Source organism: Peromyscus leucopus, chromosome 19, assembly GCF_004664715.2.
Source record: "Peromyscus leucopus breed LL Stock chromosome 19, UCI_PerLeu_2.1, whole genome shotgun sequence".
In the NCBI taxonomy this organism is placed as follows: Eukaryota; Metazoa; Chordata; class Mammalia; order Rodentia; family Cricetidae; genus Peromyscus; species Peromyscus leucopus.
Window position 1 is genome coordinate 1,335,952 of NC_051079.1, and position 17,800 is coordinate 1,353,751.

General features: G+C 43.6%; 1 protein-coding gene across 2 annotated transcripts in view; it reads left to right on the forward strand.

The window, feature by feature from the left end:
- The first annotated feature begins 551 nt into the window (after positions 1-551).
- Mib1 (MIB E3 ubiquitin protein ligase 1) overlaps positions 552-17,800 on the forward strand; it is a 112,954-nt gene continuing 95,705 nt past the window's right edge. Inside the window, exon 1 of one of the 2 annotated variants that reach the window (XM_028876695.2) lies at positions 552-1,510. In XM_028876695.2, coding sequence (XP_028732528.1) covers positions 1,282-1,510 — 229 coding nt within the window. In that variant the 5' untranslated portion in view covers positions 552-1,281. The remainder of the gene's footprint in view (positions 1,511-17,800) is intronic. The other variant, XM_037196951.1, reaches the window with a different exon arrangement.

Genomic DNA, 17,800 nt, shown 5'->3' on the forward strand with positions numbered 1-17,800 from the left:
GTTTCAAACGAAATCCTCGAAGAGAGGGCACTAAAGTCCAGAGGCTGGGAGCGTAGCTCTAACTCAGTGGTGGAACTCAGTGTATGTGCTGAGCATGAGAAAGAGCCTATGTCCAGTCCCTATCATCCCCTTCCAAAAGCCAATTTAAATGTATGTCATAATAAATAGAATCTTATGAATTATCCTGACTCTGCACGAAGGCAAGGCACAACTTTCAAAAAACACACCACCAGTCACCCACTCTGTTTTAAAACGTTTGCAATTTGTACGGGGATTATACATCACTTTTAACCTGTGCTGTCATGTGCCTGTTCTCGCTCCGGTTAAAAAAGAAGCTCCCCCTGCCCCCCGAAATGTGCAACTCTCAGTTCACACCCAGTGCACCTGAGAACACCGACTCTGACCAGCGGAGCGGCAGCCGGCTGGCGGCCGCCTCACACTTCCTCTGGCCCCACTTCCAGGCCTTCTTCCTCACAGCCAATGGGAAGCCGGGCTTGCGGCCGCCCCGGTCCCGGCCGCGCGCATGCGCACTCCCCCGCGTCCCGGGGACGCTTAGGGATCCGTTTCCTTCTCTTTCTTTCCTGGGTCGCGCGGCTCCCCGAACCCTTCCCACCCGGTTCTCGCCGAGGAGCACGTCGCAGGGCCGCACGAGGTGCCGCTCGGGCCCGGGACGCGGCGGCACCCGGATGTGGAGCCGCTCTCGCCCGGCGGGGACTCGGTGGCGGGGCGGAGCGCGGCGGCGTGCGCGGGGGCTGAGGGAAGCGGGCCCCGGGGCCCGGGCGCCGGCCGCTCGCCGGTCGCTAGCGCCGCTGCCCACCGCGGAGCCGGCTCCCGGGCGCCGAGGCCCGAGCGAGCGGCTGGGGCCGCTGAGGGCCGGCAGCTTGCCTGGCCTCCCGCTGCGCTCGCCGCCGCGCCCGGGCGAGCCTCCCCCGGCCCTCCGCGCTCCCGGCCGGGGAGAGCGAGGTTTGCTGGCGGCCGTCGCTGTAGCCCGGCCGGGGAGCCCGGGGCAAGCGGCAGAGCCCCCGCTCACGGCCGCTCGCCCTCGGCCTGCAAGCCGCCGCCTGCGAGCCGCCGCGGGCGGGCCTCCAGTGGGAGCGGGGGCCGCGACGGCCACGGCCCGGCCTGGGCGAAGGGCCCCTCGGGGACCGCTCCGCCGCCCCGGTGAGTCGGCCCCACGGCCCGCGGGGCTCGCTGCCGCCCCCGCCGGTGCCCAGAGTGCGGCCCGGGCCCAGCTCCCTCACGGCTCCCCCGCCGGCGGCGGCGCCCACCGCCCGGGCCCCGATGAGTAACTCCCGCAACAACCGGGTGATGGTGGAGGGGGTCGGCGCCCGCGTCGTGCGCGGCCCAGACTGGAAGTGGGGCAAGCAGGACGGCGGCGAGGGCCATGTGGGCACCGTGCGGAGCTTCGAGAGCCCGGAGGAGGTCGTGGTGGTGTGGGACAACGGCACGGCCGCCAACTACCGCTGCTCCGGGGCCTACGACCTGCGCATCCTGGACAGCGCGCCCACCGGTAAGCGGGGCCGGCGGGCCCGGGGCTGCGCGCGTGGGAGGAAGGGGCGAGGCCAGCCGCGGGACGCCTGCCCTTACAGTGCCGGGCCACGGGATTTGAGGTTCCAAACCAGGTAAACCAAGACCCGCAGAACAGACAGATGCCCCTCATCTCCAGAGGATTGGTGGAAGGTTTCCTAGGAAGGACCATCAAGTTTCCTAGATGAAAAGCATCGCAGACAACAGATTTCCTCCGCTTTTGGGGCGGGGAGAGGGGGGGCGGAGAGGCTGTCTGTCAATAAGCATTGACATTAATCAGCCATCAAGTGATAACTGTCTGATGGGAGGCTTGCCTTGCCGTATGGTGTGTGGAGTTGCCAGGGGCCCTTCCCTTGGTGCCTTCGCTTTGTTGAGCTAGCCTTTTTCCTTCCCGCCAGTGACACAGAATGATTTATGAGTTCAGATGATAAATACCATTTGGGACTGTGAAAATGCGTTTTCGACCACATTGTTTAATTATATATGTTTGTAGCACTAGAGCTGTTGAGTTTGTGGGGTGTGTGTGAGTGTGTGTGTGTGTGTGTGTGTGTGTGTGTGTGTGTGAGAGAGAGAGAGAGACAGAGAGAGACAGAGAGAGACAGAGAGAGAGAGACTGACTGAGACTTTTTCCAAGGGAAAGACAGACCTAGGAAACGCGGTTCTTTTCTTTTGATTAGCATCCTGTCTGAGTAACACGATGTTAAAATTCTATACGTTCATCCTGAGAATTAATGATCTTCGTGGTTTACTCCATTATAGGGGTCTGTGAGTTATTTACACTATATTTTTTTAATGTGACATACAGAAGAATTGCTCTCACAAAATAAATATGATTTATTTTAATGTTTTTACTTGGATCTGTTGTTTTGTTTTGTTTTTGGTTTTTTTCAAGACAGGATTTCTCTATTTAGCCCTGGCTGTCCAGGAACTAGGTGTGTAGACCAGGCTGGCCTCGAACTCACAGAGATCCGTCTGCCTCTGCCTCCCTAAAGACGTGGGCCACCACCGCCAGGCATAGATATGTTCTTGATAATTGTATTCATTTAGGAAGTTCAAATTAAAATTGTATTATGCTTCAGAATTCCTAAATAAGATGCTACTAAGACAGTTTGGCAGAGCCTGATCTTGAAATAGGTGAACAGTCGCTGCTACCAACAGAAAGAAGTTAGCACCAAACAACTCAGTTTTGAACAAGTAATTTATAAACTTTTGTTAAACTTTTAAAGAGAAGGTCTCATGCAGTCCACTGTCTTGGACTTAGTGAGTTGATGAGGCTGGCTCTGCTGATCCTCCTGCCTCAGCCTCCCCAAGTGCTGGGACTACAGGCATGTGCCACCATACCCAGCTGAAAATAGTGTTTTCTTTTAGCTAGTTTTTATGCACCAAAAGGGATGTATGTGCATAACTCAAAAGGGCAGCCATGGTTACCTGTTGTATATTTTTGCAGTTGTAAGCACAGATATGAGTGCACTAAAAATACAAATCTCTTTACCCTCTTAAATACAAATAGCAATACACTTTTAGTTTTCTGCTCTTTGCCTGTGTGCACAGGGGTGGATTACATCTGGGTGTGCAAATGTGTGGAGGTCAGATGTCAATGTCTGCAGTCTTTCTCAGTCAGTTCTTTTCTCTTTGATTCAGGGTCACTCACGGAACCTGGAGCTCACTGATTTGTTAGTAGGGCTGAGTTGTGAGCCTAGGGGTCGTCTTGTCACTCTCTCTCCAGCCCTGGGATTGCAGGCACGTGGGAGTCTTGCCTGGCATTTTTTTTATCACAGGTACTGAGGATCCCATCTGGGCTGAGGTGTGTCCTCAGCCCTTTTCTGCACTTGGACTTCTTTCATTTAGTGGTTCATATTGGTGATTGTTCCACGTTTGTACTCTGTGTGGGATGACTTTATTCTTATGGGTGAGCAGTATCCCAGTGACTGAATGCAGAAGTGTACTTTCCCAGTAGTTTATTGATAGGTATTGATATTTTAGGTCTTCTTACAGTGATACCATAGATGAATCCTACAAATCCTTGTACACCTGTCCCATACTTTGCTGCACTAAACTATGCATGCATTAATATTCTCATGGATGTTAACTGATTGCCCTCAAAGATATTTGAAATTACATTCCCAGCAATTGTATCTGACATATATGCCTGTTTATGCACACTTTAAAGTTTTGTTTTATGCTAGCTCAGTCTGAAGTCTGATCGCAGTATAATAATTTGGAGGAATTTTTAGGATCACTGATTGTAGGTTTATTGAGAAATTTAAGTGTTGGTTCTAGGGTAGAGGTATTTTTTTCTTCTCAAACATTTATTATTTTCTTTGTGGTGAAAAACTCTGCAGTAGAGCACCAGAAAGTACTCTTCCTATCTTCTGTCATGATGTCACAGGGGCTCATGTCCTGTAGAATGCAGTCTGTTGGTGTGTTACAAAGCTTGGTGTAAAAGCATATGCTTTAAGGGTGACTTTCAGAGCCTTTGTCAGGATGGTCTCACTTACTTACTGATGGAAACAGTTTATCTTGTCACCTAGTTCCTTTGAACACACTGTGTTGGTGCTGTGCATTCTGACCCTTAGCAAATGTTTGGAAGCTCTCCTGTGTGCAGGTTCGGTAATCCTTTAAAGTATTGAGCAAACATAAGCTCTTAGCTCTGGTTTTCTCTCTAATTCTTATAGTGCTCCTTTTGTTTTTTTTGCTTCAAAATATTTAATGAATAATGTCCATTGACATATTTGTACATCATTCTGTAAGATTTACTCTGTTATAATCAATACTTGATATTTATTTACACAATAGTGAAAAATTACAAAATTCATCTTCCACTCTGAAGTAATTTTAGACTTACAAAAATATTGTATACTAGTAAGGTTTTTCTGGCTTCCACTCAACTCTCTCATTTAATGGCCTTTAACTTTGGACCATGTTCTTATGCTTTGTCTTTCAGAGGTACCAGCCACTAATCATGTAGACTGTCCCTCAAACTGTTTCCTCATGGTTAAATGCCAGTTAAGCATTTTGTCAAGAGTATAGTAGAAATGGTATTTTGCCCTTTGCAGTATTAGAAGATGCATAATATCCATCAGTCTCATTACTGTTAACTTAGCAGCTTTTCACCTTCTAGTACTTTTTTGGTGTTTTCAAGACAGGATTTCTCTGTGTAGCCCTGGCTGTTCTGGAACTCACTCTATAGACCAGGATGACTTTGAACTTGGATATCTGCCTTGCTTCTGCCTCAAAGTGCTGGTATTAAAGGGGTGAACCACCACTGCCCGGCTCTTTCTAGTACTTTTGTATTATCAGTGCAATACCAATATGAAAGATGTGAATAATATTTTTTAAATTATCATGCCAGCACCTTTGACCATATGAAGGCTGCAAAAGTGTCTTCCTTAGGGTTGTTCAAGAACCAAAGTGAGAATTTCTGCCCTAAGGAACTTTATCACTGAACAGTTCCATATAAAAATGTTCACAGCAGTGTTGGTTGCATGTAAAAGCCAAAAAATTAGAAAAAACTTAAAAAGTATGTAAATAAGAGAATGATTAATAATAGTATGTATAATAAATGAGAGAACTGTGCATATTTGAACAGTGGTGTACTAGTAGTACAGGAGAGATGGTAAACGAATAAAGCTGCAAAAGAAGTCTGGAATGTTGGAGCTGAGGGTGCACATTGGTGGGGGAGCCTTTGTTAGCAGGTACATGGCCCTGGCTTTGATCATCAGGAAGGGGAAAAAAGCCCTTTCATATGTTAAAGTGCAAAATACTACTATGGATTACTTAGAGTATTTTAAAAATTACATTCATTTGTGTGTGTGTATTTGTGTATGTACTACAGTAGGTGTGGTGGTTCACTCCTTCCACTATGTGGGTCCTGGGAATTGAACCTGGGGATTAAATTGTCAGGCTTTGAGACAGGCATCTGTACTTCCATCTTCCCGACTCTGTTGCAGTGTTTGAGTTTATATCCTAGGATAGTCAGACCTTAAGAAGAGGAACATTTGGTAGGAGTTTGTATTATGTAACTTGGTTCTTATTTGGCTAATTTGTAGTCACCAAGGAGATTGTGGAAATACATGGGTTATTAGTTGGGGGTTGTGGAGTTTATGATCAGGTAGGTATAGTTGACTTTATCATTTAAGTACTGGTTTTAGAGGATTTGGAGGAAGCATATTTTTACTTCAGATTGTCCTATCATCATTGGAGGCAGTACTGTATGATTACCAAGGAGCATGGAGACCGGGAATTAGCATTTTCTCAGTCCCTCTGCTAGTCTTGCATGTGGCAGAGGTGGTGGTGGTCAGCAAAGTCAGCCTTATTCAGACTCTCCCAGTCATTATTGGTCCAAGAGGTTAGAGTGTGTGTGTGTGGAAACTTTGTGTGCTGGTCTTCTAGCTAAGAATGTTTCTCAAGTCACATGTGGTAAAGCCCCTCGGGTGTTTGTAATCAGTTGTGGGTTTTAAAGGTGATGAGCCAGGATTAAAAGATTTTTCTTTTCTGAGATTCTCTTCTGGTTCATTTCTACAACTATAGGAGAAAGGTATATTGTCCAGGGGGCCTTAGGAGAACAGAGGTTGGGGGAATAAAAGAGAACAGGATGGCAGACCAGGGAAGGATGAAATGCCATTGATATTGCTGCTTAGTAATAGTTAATAACATCTGCACAGGAAGTAGATTTTCCTGTAGATTCTGACTATTTATAAAGACTTCTGTAGAATGACTTTATTTCTGACTTGTAGAACAATTTTTAAGTGAAGTCCATCCAAGGTTTTTTTGGATGGGGGGGTCTTTGGGAGGTTAGGAATAGAGCCCAGAGTCTTGAGTAATCCACGGATGGTCTCTTCCTATTACTTCCCATCTATTGGGTTCTGCCTTGGTTGCATTGAGAAACTCAGTAAATCAACTTAGTAGACCCTATATTAACATTTCTAACCTTCAGGAAGGAAGCACACCGACCACTCTGGCGTCTTTAAAATGCAGATTCTGGCTGGGCGGTGGTGGCGCATGCCTTTAATCCCAGCACTTGGGAGGCAGAGCCAGGCGGATCTCTGAGTTCGAGGCTAGCCTGATCTACAGAGCGAGATCCAGGAAAGGTGCAAAGCTACACAGAGAAACCCTGTCTCAGAAAACAAACAAGCAAACAAAACAACAACAACAACAAAAAATGCAGATTCTGACTCAGCTGCTCTGATTCTGCAAGAACTAGTTTCTCCCCCTCCCCCTTTTTCCTCTACCCTGCCCTGCCTTTCTCTCTGTGTAGGTATGCATGTACCTTTAACACAGCTGGGTAGGAGAGATGAAGTCTGCTCACTGATTCCCCTGTAGTCTCTCCTCTGTCTGTAGTATAGTAGTTCAGAAGTGATCACCACCTGTAATAACCTTCACTGTGAGGAAACTGAATGTAAGATTTAAAAAATTAGAAATGAAATTTGTGGTGTAACATAAATTTGCCAGTACTCTTAAAATATTTAGTTGTATTGTCTTTTCTAATGATATTAGCTGGTTATTTAAAATGCATTTCTGTAACACTTGTTTTTTTTTAAAGCTACCCATATTCTCTGTTGCCCAGAGACAGCTGCTTTGGTGTACTGTTAAAAATTTCTCTTTCAGCACTTCTTTTTTTTCCATTCTTGAGATTTTATGGGGTAGTTGTCCCTTGATATCTTTGGAGAATTGGTTCTAGGAACTCTTACTGGTTCCAGAATGCAAGGATGCTCAGCTCCCTTGATAAAATAAACATTTGCATCTAAATTATACATCTCCTTCTGTGTACTTTAAGTCATGTCTGGACACTGATGCCTGATAATGCAGTGCTGTGCAAATAGTGGTTATGCTGTGTTACTTAGGGAATAATGACAAGGAGAAAATTTATACATGTTCAGGACACATGCATTTAAATTTTCCTCATATTTGTAAGGATTTAAAAAATATTGTAATATATATATGGATGTTTTGCATACATGTATGTCTGTGTATCACTTACGTTCCTGGTGCCCAAAAGAGGGTGTTGGATACCTTGGAACTGATGTTATAGATAGTTGTGAATTGACATATGGATGCTGGGACTTGAACTCCTTTGGAAAAACAGCCAGTATCCTTGTTCCCTGAGCCATATCTCTAGCACCTCTTTCCCCTGATACTACACACACTCTTTCTCTATGTGTGTGTGTGTGTGTGTGTGTGTGTGTGTGTGTGTGTGTGTGTGTGTGTAGGTATGGATGTATTTTTGTTTGTTTGTTTTGGCTTTTGAGACAGGATTGTCTGTGTAGCCTTGGCTGTCCTGGAACTCTCACTGGTCTCAGATTCACAGAGATCCTCCTGCTTCTGCCTCCCAAGTACTTAGGTTAAAGGTATGTAACACCACTGGTCAGCAAATAATTCAATGACTTTTCCTTGTTTTTTTTTTTTTTTTTTTGTTTTGTTTTGTTTTTGTTTGTTTTTTGTTTTTTTGAGAAAGGGTTTCTCTGTGTAGCCCTGGCTGTCCTGGAACTCAGTCTGTAGGCCAGACTGGCCTTAAACTCAGAGATCCACCTGCCTCCCAAGTACTGAAGTTAAAGGCATTTGCCACCACTGCCCAGCAACATAATATAATTAAAAAAAAATTTTTTAAAGGAAGGTCTTATTCTGATTTAGGGTTTAAAGGCACAATCCATCATGGAAGCAAGGAGTGTGATGTGGCTGGTCATATGATATTTGCATTCTGGAAGCATGTAAAATGAAAACATTTTTTTTCATATATTTTGATCACATTTTTCTCCATCCCAAACTCCTCCCAGATTGTTCCCACCTTCCTCCCCTCCCAACTTTATGTTCTTTCTCTTTTTTCAAAACAAAACCAAAAAATAAAATTTAAAAAACACGAAAACAAAATTGAAACAGACAAGCTAAATATCAGGAAGACAAAAATGCCCAAACAAAAGAAAGTGAAACAGAAAAGCCACAAAGCAAAACAACAACAGAACAAAACCATGGCATTTGTTTTGTGTTGGCCAACTACAGCTGGGCATGGGACCAGTCCTGGGTTGTGGTTGGTGTACTCTGACACTCCATAGGAAAAAAATGATTTTCTTTTGCCAGTGGGTATCAGTTGCAAATAGCTTCTTGTTATTGGCCAGAGCGCCCCCCCCCCCCAAGCATCACAGGCTATTGCCAAGGCTATTGGTTGCTCTCCACAACCTGATGGTAAGGCCCCATTGTTGAAGACACAACTTACTTATTGAACATGGAGAAACGGAGCTGGTGCCCAACTAGAAGCTTCACCCCTAGAGTGTTCATGGTGTTGGAAAGTACTCTGAATCCTACTGGAGTTGCTAAGTAGTCGTCCATTTTATCCAGCTACAAACTGACATACAATAGAGACCTGCCTGCGAGACACACCGGCATAGGGGAAAACCTGCGGTTATTTTGTTGAAGGAGCATAACAATAAAATGACTCCTAGACATACTACTATATCCTTATATCAGAGCAGCTTCTTCTTGCAGTTCATGGGAACTAACACAGAGACCCACAGTTGGACAATGTGCAGATAGTGAGAGACTTTGGAGCACTCAGTGCTAAAGGATGTCTTTGTCAAACTCCTTCCCATAAGGCTCAGGGATCAGTGTGGAAGAGGAGACAAAGATTAGAGGGATGGATGACTCCAAGGAAACTGTCTTCCAGACACAACAGGACTGATGCACATATAAATCAGAGAGGCAGCATGGACAAGGCCTTTACAGGTTCAAGCCAGATGGGGTCCCACCTATAATCTTTCTGATATTTTTAATCCGTGGCTGGTTGCATTTGTGAATCAGGTTGACTCTACTGTTGTTAAATGCTTTTTTTCTATTGACATACATGTTTTCTACTTGAGTTTGTAAACAAAGCATATAGTTCATCCTGTTCTTTAGATTTCTTTTTTCCTGTGCTTTGTCTTAGACATTTTTCTAGATTAGCATGTAGACATAGATATTTTTAAGTAGATATATGGCATTTAATAGTTTAAAGCGTTTACATAACTGCTCCCCTTATTATTTCCTTTTATTCTGTCATTGTAAATGATGGTCAGTACATATCTTAAAATATTAATTTTAGTTGTATGTTAATTTGTTAGAGGAATTTTTTTTTAATGACATGACTGGTTATTTTTACTGATTTTGAGAGTCTTAGTCTTTTGGGAAGCTAATTTATAGGTGTTACGATAAAAGAAAATTTTATTTGGTCATTGTTACCTCCTTTTTTTTTTTTTTTTTTTTTTTTTGGAAAATTTTACTATTACTGTTTTTTCTGTTATGCTGATAGCTGTAAGCATTGCAGCTCGGATGGAAAGGGATCCTGGCAGTCAGGAGCCAAGGAATACCACAAAATCACTGTAAGTGCAGAAGCTTACAGGCCTGCTTCAGGGAAAGGTTTCCCCAATGTAACAACTCTTCTCTGGCAGGGGAGGGTTTCCCCAAAAAAGTTGTTACAGTTCTGCCCTGGTCAGGAGTGTAACAACTCTGCTCTCAAAGTGTTACAGTTCTGTTCTGCTGTGTACCAGCGAAAGATGTTACTTTGCTCCATTCCAGCGAAAGCTCTCACTCAAACCTCATTCAGGAGATTTATTGGGAGGGAAGAATCCAGAAGGGTGGCTGCCCCTGCCATGGTGGAAGAAGGCAGCAGCAAACTGAACAGGCACAGGGTTTATTTATACAGGGCTTCTTAGGGCAAGGTTTTTCCAGGGAGAATGTGATGGTATTGTGTTCCTCAAAATATTGTGCACCCTAATAAACTTATCTGGGGTCAGAGAACAGAACAGCCACAATATTAAACATAGAGGTTAGGCAGTGGTAGCACACGCCTTTGATCCTAGCATTCCAGAGGCAGAGATCTGCCTGGATCTCTGTGAGTTCAAAGCCACACTGGAAACAGCCAGGCATGGTGACACACGCCTTTAATCCCAGGAAGTAATGACAGTAAGCAGAAAGGTATATAAGGTGTGAGGAACAGGAACTAGAGCCTTTGCTAAGCTTTTAGGGTTTTGAGCAGCAGTTCAGCTGAGATCCATTTGGATGAGGACTCAGAAGCTTCCAGTCTGAGGAAACAGGACCAGCTGAGGAATTGGCGAGGTGAGGAAGCTGTGGCTTGTTCTGCTTCTCTGATCTTCCAGCATTCACCCCAATACCTGGGTTCAGGTTTGATTTTATTAATAAGATCTGTTAAGATTCGTGCTACAGGAGAAGATTTTCAGGGTGGAAGTTGGTCGGATTTCAATCCCCTTGAGCTTGGACAAGCTCAGATTGGCTCAGGGATTGGTTGTTTTTCTGCTCAGGGATTGGTTGGTTTCATGCTCAGTTGGTCAGGGGCAGATTTGGTTCTGGCTTTGGGGCCGAAGTGTGTTTCTTTCACTGGCCCTTTTTAGCCTTTTGGTTCTAGTTTCAGGGCCAGTGTGTTTTTCTTTAACTGGCTCTGATTTCAGAGTCAGGGTGGGTTTTTTTGGCTGGCCCTTTTACCCTACGATAGCTGTCATTTAATTGACTGAACAGTTGTCAATTTACCCCTACCACCACCCTTTCCATTGCTGTCGTTTGGAAATTTTAGGAAAGTTAGTCCCAATTGTTATTCCTTTTTTCTTTCCCATAGGCTGGCCTTGAGAGATCCATCTGCCTCTGCTTCCTGAATATGATCCTTCATATGCTTCAGAATTTACCCTTATTACATTAAACTTCAAAGATGGGTTCTAACTTAGTGGCAGAGTGTCTGCTTAGCATATGTGAAGTCCAGGTTTCAACCTCTAGTACCAACAGAACAAAACAGAGAACCCCAAACCAAACAATAAAAGCATTCAACTTCACAGCTATGTCACTGATAATTAACTGGATTTTAAATGTTGGTATTGAGCTAGGTCTGGTGGCATGTGCCTGTACTGCCAGCTACTCAGGAGACTGAGGCAAGAGGTTTACTTAATTAAGGCTTGAAATTGGAGATCAGCTTGGGCAGCATAGCAATATGCTATCTCAACAAACAAAAAATGAAATTTCAGTACTTTGTTTTACTGTCTCATATTCATAGCTCTCCCTTTCTTTTTTACTTTGGAGATGTTCTTTCCCCTTTAAAAAAAAAATAAATACTTTGAGTCTTACAGATCCAAAAATTGTTTTATATTATTGCCTTATTCCTCTCTTAAACCTGAATGATAATTTTAGGTTCAAAACTCTTTCCTCTCAAAAGTGTCTTCCATTCTAGCATTTAGTGTTGAAGGTGAGATATACTAATGTAAGCTAGTACATACTGTGATTATTGATAAACCTGATGAAATACTGCTAGAACTTTTGATTTTCCTGTGTGTGTATGCATACACACATAACAGGTAGTTTATTATATAGAATTATTTAATATGAGGCATCAGATCCTCCATCTTGAGCTGTCTAGCTTTTACTATTAGGATAGTACTGGGGTCCTTAATCTTTCACAATTTCTGTGTTTCAGACACATTAATTCCAATTTGTTACACTGGAAGATGGAAAGACCACTGCTCATGGACTGGCAGAGTTAACCTCACCAGTGCTCACGGACTGGCAGAATTAATATGAAAACAGTTGTATTACCAAAAACAATCTACAGATTGGGTGCATTCCCATCAAAATTACGAAAGCATTATTTATTGGAAAAAAATCGTATACTTCATATGGAAGCATGAAGAGTCAGTCTTCTATAGCTAAAACAATCCTAAACAGAAAATTCAGTGCTTAGAGACTGTCACAGGACCTGATTTCACACAACAGAGCATAGCAGCAAAACCAGCAGGTACTAGCCCAGAAACATACACAGAGACCAGTGGAACAGGATAGAGAAACAAGCCCAAGCAGCTACGGCCTTTCAGGCTTTGATAAAGGTGTCAGAAGCATAGATTGGAGAAAAGACAGCCCCATCAACTAATGGTGCTGGGAAAACTGTATGTAAGAAGGAAGCTAAATCTCTATCTCTCACTCCATTCATAATGGGTCAAAGACTTTAATGTAAGACCCAGAACTGAAGCAGTTGGTGGGTGGCACACAGCTTTCGGCTCAGAGGAGGCTATGGTGCAATTCTCTGTGGTTGTCTTGAATCCAGGTTCATCTGACCCTGATGGCCTCTACCATGTTGTCAGTGAGATCAAAGTTGTATACCATCGATGTCCCAGAGGCCAGGTGCCACATCTGCCTTTAGTCCTCTGGGTTTCCTTCCTTCCTTCCTTCCTTCCTTCCTTCCTTCCTTCCTTCCTTCCTTCCTTCCTTCCTTCCTTCCTTCCCTCCCTCCCTCCCTCCCTCCTCCCTCCCTCCCTCCCTCCCTCCCTCCCTCTCTCCCTCCCTCCCTCCCTCTCCCCTCCCTCCTCCCCTCTCCCCTCCCCTCCCTCCCTTTCTCCTCTCTGTTTCTTTGTGTAGTTTTGGTGCCTATCCTGGATCTTGCTCTGTAGACCAGGTTGGCCTCGAACTCACAGAGATCTGCCTGACTCTGCCTCCCGAGTGCTAGGATTAAAGGTGTGTGCCACCACTGCCCGGCCCTGGGTTTTCTTTTAAAAAGTTGGTGATGACATCTCTAAGGCAACTGATATGTGGGAACATCTGAGCATGGTAGTGAAAATGACCATTCAGAACAGACAGGCTCAGATTAAGAGGTACAGAGCCTCTGGGTTGGGTAGAAGAGGACTAAATAGAGAGAGGGGCAAGAGGGTGATGGGAGGAGGGAGGATAAGATCTGGTGAGAGAGTGGAGGGTAGTGAAGTGTGAGCAAGGTACAGTGATACATATGTATGTGAAAATGTCCTTGAAGCCTTGTTCTTTTTACTTTTTTCAAATATTTATTTATTTTATGTATATGAGGGACCTGTCTTTGTGCACACCAGAAGAGGAAATCAGATCCCATTACAGAGGGCTGTGAGCCACTGGGATAGTTGTGGGTGCTGGGAATTGAACTCAGGACCCCTGGGAGAGCAGCCAATGCCCTTAACCATTGAGCCATTTCTCTAGCGCCCTGAAGCCTACTTCTTAAGCAGAAAGTGTCATGTTATTTTATCTACTCAAATATGTTCTTTTGTTTAGAAAGAAAACTATCTCTTTAATATTTATATTTTTAATGTGTGGTGAGGGGCAATAAAGATTATGAGATGTGGGTGGAACCTGCAGTTAAAGAAGACCGAGTATATTTCTTTTTCTGTCCCATTTGCCAGTTAACTGAAGAATTTGTGTGTGTGTGTGTGTGTGTGTGTGTTTATGCTTGTGTGCACAGTATAGGTGAAGAGGATGAACCTCTCAGCCCCCCCCCGCCCTCTGCCCCCCCCCTTTTTTTTTAAGACTGGCTTAGAGCTTTGAAGGAGGCCAGACTGGCTGGCCAGGCTCTGTTGGGCTCTGCTTGTCTCCATGTTTCCAGCTCTGTGATTACAAGTGGGCACTACTCTGTTAAAGTGGGTTTGGGGATCAAATTCAGGTTCTTAAGCACTTTGCTGACTGAGCTATATTATTAGTCATTTCTTAAAAATGATTAGACAGATTTGTTTTTGAATTTTAAACAACTCAATTAAAATCATCTGAATCTAAAATAAAGTAAAATTTATTTTAGGATGTAGGTATGAAGGTGTAGGTAATATATTTCATTTCAGCACTGCGGACTATATATGGGCTGATTGTGGGAGCTTGTGTCTAATGAGATGGGAGGATTGTGAGCTTGGGGCCAGCTCACAGCTTGGACTACATAGTTCCAGGCTAGCTTAAGCTAGCTCTGAAACCCTGTCATCCTCCCCTTACCCCTCATCTTTAAACATTAGTTTTCACATTGCTCCATCTTGTTTAAGACAGGACAGGCTTTTCTTATTTATTGTGAGACATCACCTGTGCTTAGGAGGGGTCGATTAAAACAGGAGAACCAGTAATGACTACTTTTCATTGCAGAAAATGCAGGCAGTTTTAAAATATTGTCTATTTTGTAAAAGAGAAATGTGGAATTCATCCTTAGTTTTGGCTCTTGTGGTCATTTTGTCTCAATTACTTTGGAAACTCACCTAAGTAGAGCCCAGAAGTCACAGCAAGTGCTAATTAATGTAGGACCCCCGTTAGGTCCTTATGTTCTCAAACTCCTACTTTAGGGACACCTGTGTTCCATGTGTGAATTTAGAGGGACCTACCGAGGGTGCTAGGGTTAGTTGACTAATTTACAATTGATAAAACTTAATTTTACTCTTAGATTTTGGGGGTGGGAGAAGTAAACATGTAAGTGAGAGTTGTTTTGTTTTGAGACAGGCTCTCCTCCCTGTGAAGTTCAGGCAGGCCGTGAACTTTTGATCTTGCTGCCTAGTTTCCTGATTACCTATAGGCACATGCTACATTCCCAGCTCAAAAGTAGTTTTAAGGGACCTCTACAACTTCTTAATCAGGATGGTTGGCATTGAGTTTACTTCTTTGGATTGTAGAGGGAGTTATATGGTATGTTTGCCTCTTAACACTTTACACTTTGAGGTTCATAGGAGCATTCTGTAACAAATACATGAAATTCTGTATATGCATGATCCCAGGGGAAGAGCTATTTATTATCTACTATATGGAGCCTCTTAGCTTAGGTCAGGGCCTACCATGAGGGAGTTTGCTGCTCCGTTTTTAAAAAAAAAAGTGTTTGGGGGAAAAAGTGTTTTGGATTTTGGAATTACATGTAAGAAACTGTCTCCTTTCCCGTCCACTCCCCACAATGCTGTCCTATTTCTTGAGGCACTTCTCCTAACAAAGCTCTCTGGGTTTTTCAGGGAAGTCTCTCTCCATGCAAGGCCCCGTCTGTCTGGTGCGATGCTAACATCTCCTGATTGCTCTCCCACTTGAAGGCCAGTCAGTTGTGCACCTCCTCCCGTGGCTGTGGCTCTTTCTCCTAATAGAACCCGTTCTGAAGGTGGACGTTGCCCTGCATTTCACAGGACTGTCTTCCACAGAACCTGGGTCACACTTCTCGTTTTGAAACTGATGAACAAGCGGTAGCTGTGCACTGTATACACCTGTGGGACAGTTCTTTGTCCTCTTTGAGCAGTGGTTCTCAACCTTCCTAATGCTGTTCTAATACAGTTCTTCATGTTGTGCTGACCTCCAACTGTAGACGGATTTTTCTCTGGGCTGCCAGCTCACAAATAATGACATGGAGACTTATTATTAATTATGAAAACTTGATCTTAGCTTAGGTTTGTTCCTAACTAGTTCTTAAAATTTAATGCATATTTTTTATCTACATTTAGTTGCATGGTGCAATACCTCATCTCTCTATAATGCCCATCCTACTTCCTCTGTGCTGGCTGGCTGGCAACTCCACTTTTCTTCTTCCCGAGTCCTCTGTCCCCAGAAGTCCTGCCTAACCTCTTCCTGGTAGCTATTTGCCATTCAGCTCTTTATTAAACCAACCAGAAGTTACCTTGACAAAGAAACATCTTCACGGTGTAAACTAATATTCTGCATCACCCAACCATAAAATTATTTTTATTTCTACTTCATAACTATAATTTTGCAACTGTTATGAATCATAATGTAAATATCTGTGGTTTCTGATTGTCTTAGGTGACCTCTGTGAAAGGGTCATTTGATCCCTCAGAAGGGTCCAGACCCATAGGTTGAGAACCACTGTCCTAGACCATATCTTTACCTGTATTCTTAAGTATGTCCCCACACTGCTATCATGAAGAAATGGTGTTACCGTGATTGAATTATGTCCTTAGATGGACTAGGAACACAGCAACAATTTTACCAGATTGCTCTATATATTGTATTTTAGAATAAACAGGTTTTATGAACTAGTCATGTTCTCACATTACCTTTAAAACTTTTTTTCTTCTTCAGGAAAAATGAGTTCTGGTTTTTAACCAATTAGTGTGTAAATGAACTTGTGGGATATAACCAGATAAGATGGAGTTTAAATAAAGTGGAGGAGATAGTAAGTAAACAGCAGAGTCTAGATGTCCATACTTCTCCATCATCATCATCATCATCGTCATCGTCTCTAAGGGTCTTTACCTTTGTAGATTCTTACTTTGTTCAGAACTATTTATATTCTCAGAACACACTCTCAGAACACACTTGGGATAGGAGTATTTGGTTATTTATACCAGGGCTGGGTGTAGTTTTGTTTTATGTTCGTGTGTGTGTGTGTGTGTGTGTGTGTGTGTGTGTGTGTGTGTGTATGTGTGTATGCATGCCACATATGTGCCACAGCACATCAACTTGAAGAACTTGCTTCTCTTCTACACTGTGCAGAGGTCCTGGGGATCAAACTCAAGCCATCAGACTTGGCAGTAAGCATGTGTATTTGACTCTTTGAGCCCTCTCACCAGCACCCCGGGGCTAACTTGATGGTAATTTTGTTTTTAAAAACAAGCAGTTGGAGGGGTTGGAGAGATGTCTCAGCAGTTCAGAGCACTGGCTGTTATTGCAGAGGACCTGGGGTTCAATTTCCAGCAACCACATGGCAGCTCACACTTGTCTGTAATTCCAGCTCCAGGATTTCTGACACCTTCAACACAGTTACACATGCAGGCAAAACAACTATGCACATAAAATAAAAGTAAATAAGTAATTAAAAAACAATAAGAAATGGAGTGGAAACTTTTTGATTTAGAAGAAATCATTTGATCTCAAGGAATCTTTCAGGGCTAGTGACAGAAAGTAATTAGAGATTGGAACTCTTATATTCGGCATTATGTTGTGGTGGGCTTCCCCATCCTAGTTTCTTTGGGAAGCAGTGGAAAATGCAGACGCTTGGGAGTCAGAGAATCAAGATCATTACAGTTCCTGATTTTACCAAATGAGTCTGTTTAACTAGGTTGAGCGAACATTTACTGAGCTCCAGCCTGTTAGACTGGTAAAGGCTTCTTAATCCTCCTAAGAATGTGGGCTTCATTTGTTGATGACAAACCAGGCCATCTGAAATGAACTGAATGGGCTGACGGTTCACAAATTATGGAGATTCAGGTCCAGTCTGTGGTCTCCTTGGCCTTAAGTCTTAATTTTTTTTTACCTATATAATAAAATTGGAGTATATCAGGGTGCACAAATATTCTGCTTCTTAAAGTCAAATAATGAGTTTTGGCTTTTATTTTAATGTCCTCCCCCCAGTCTCTGATATAAGGTTGATATGTAGACTGTGCTGGTCTTGAATTTGCAACAACCCTCCTGCCTCTGCTTCCCCAATGTTGAGATTACAGATGTGCGCCATCATGTCAGGCTTAAACTGGATATGTTGGTTGGTTGGTTGGTTGGTTGGTTGGTTGGTTGGTTGGTTGGTTTTTTGAGACAGGGTTTCTCTGTGTGGCCTTAG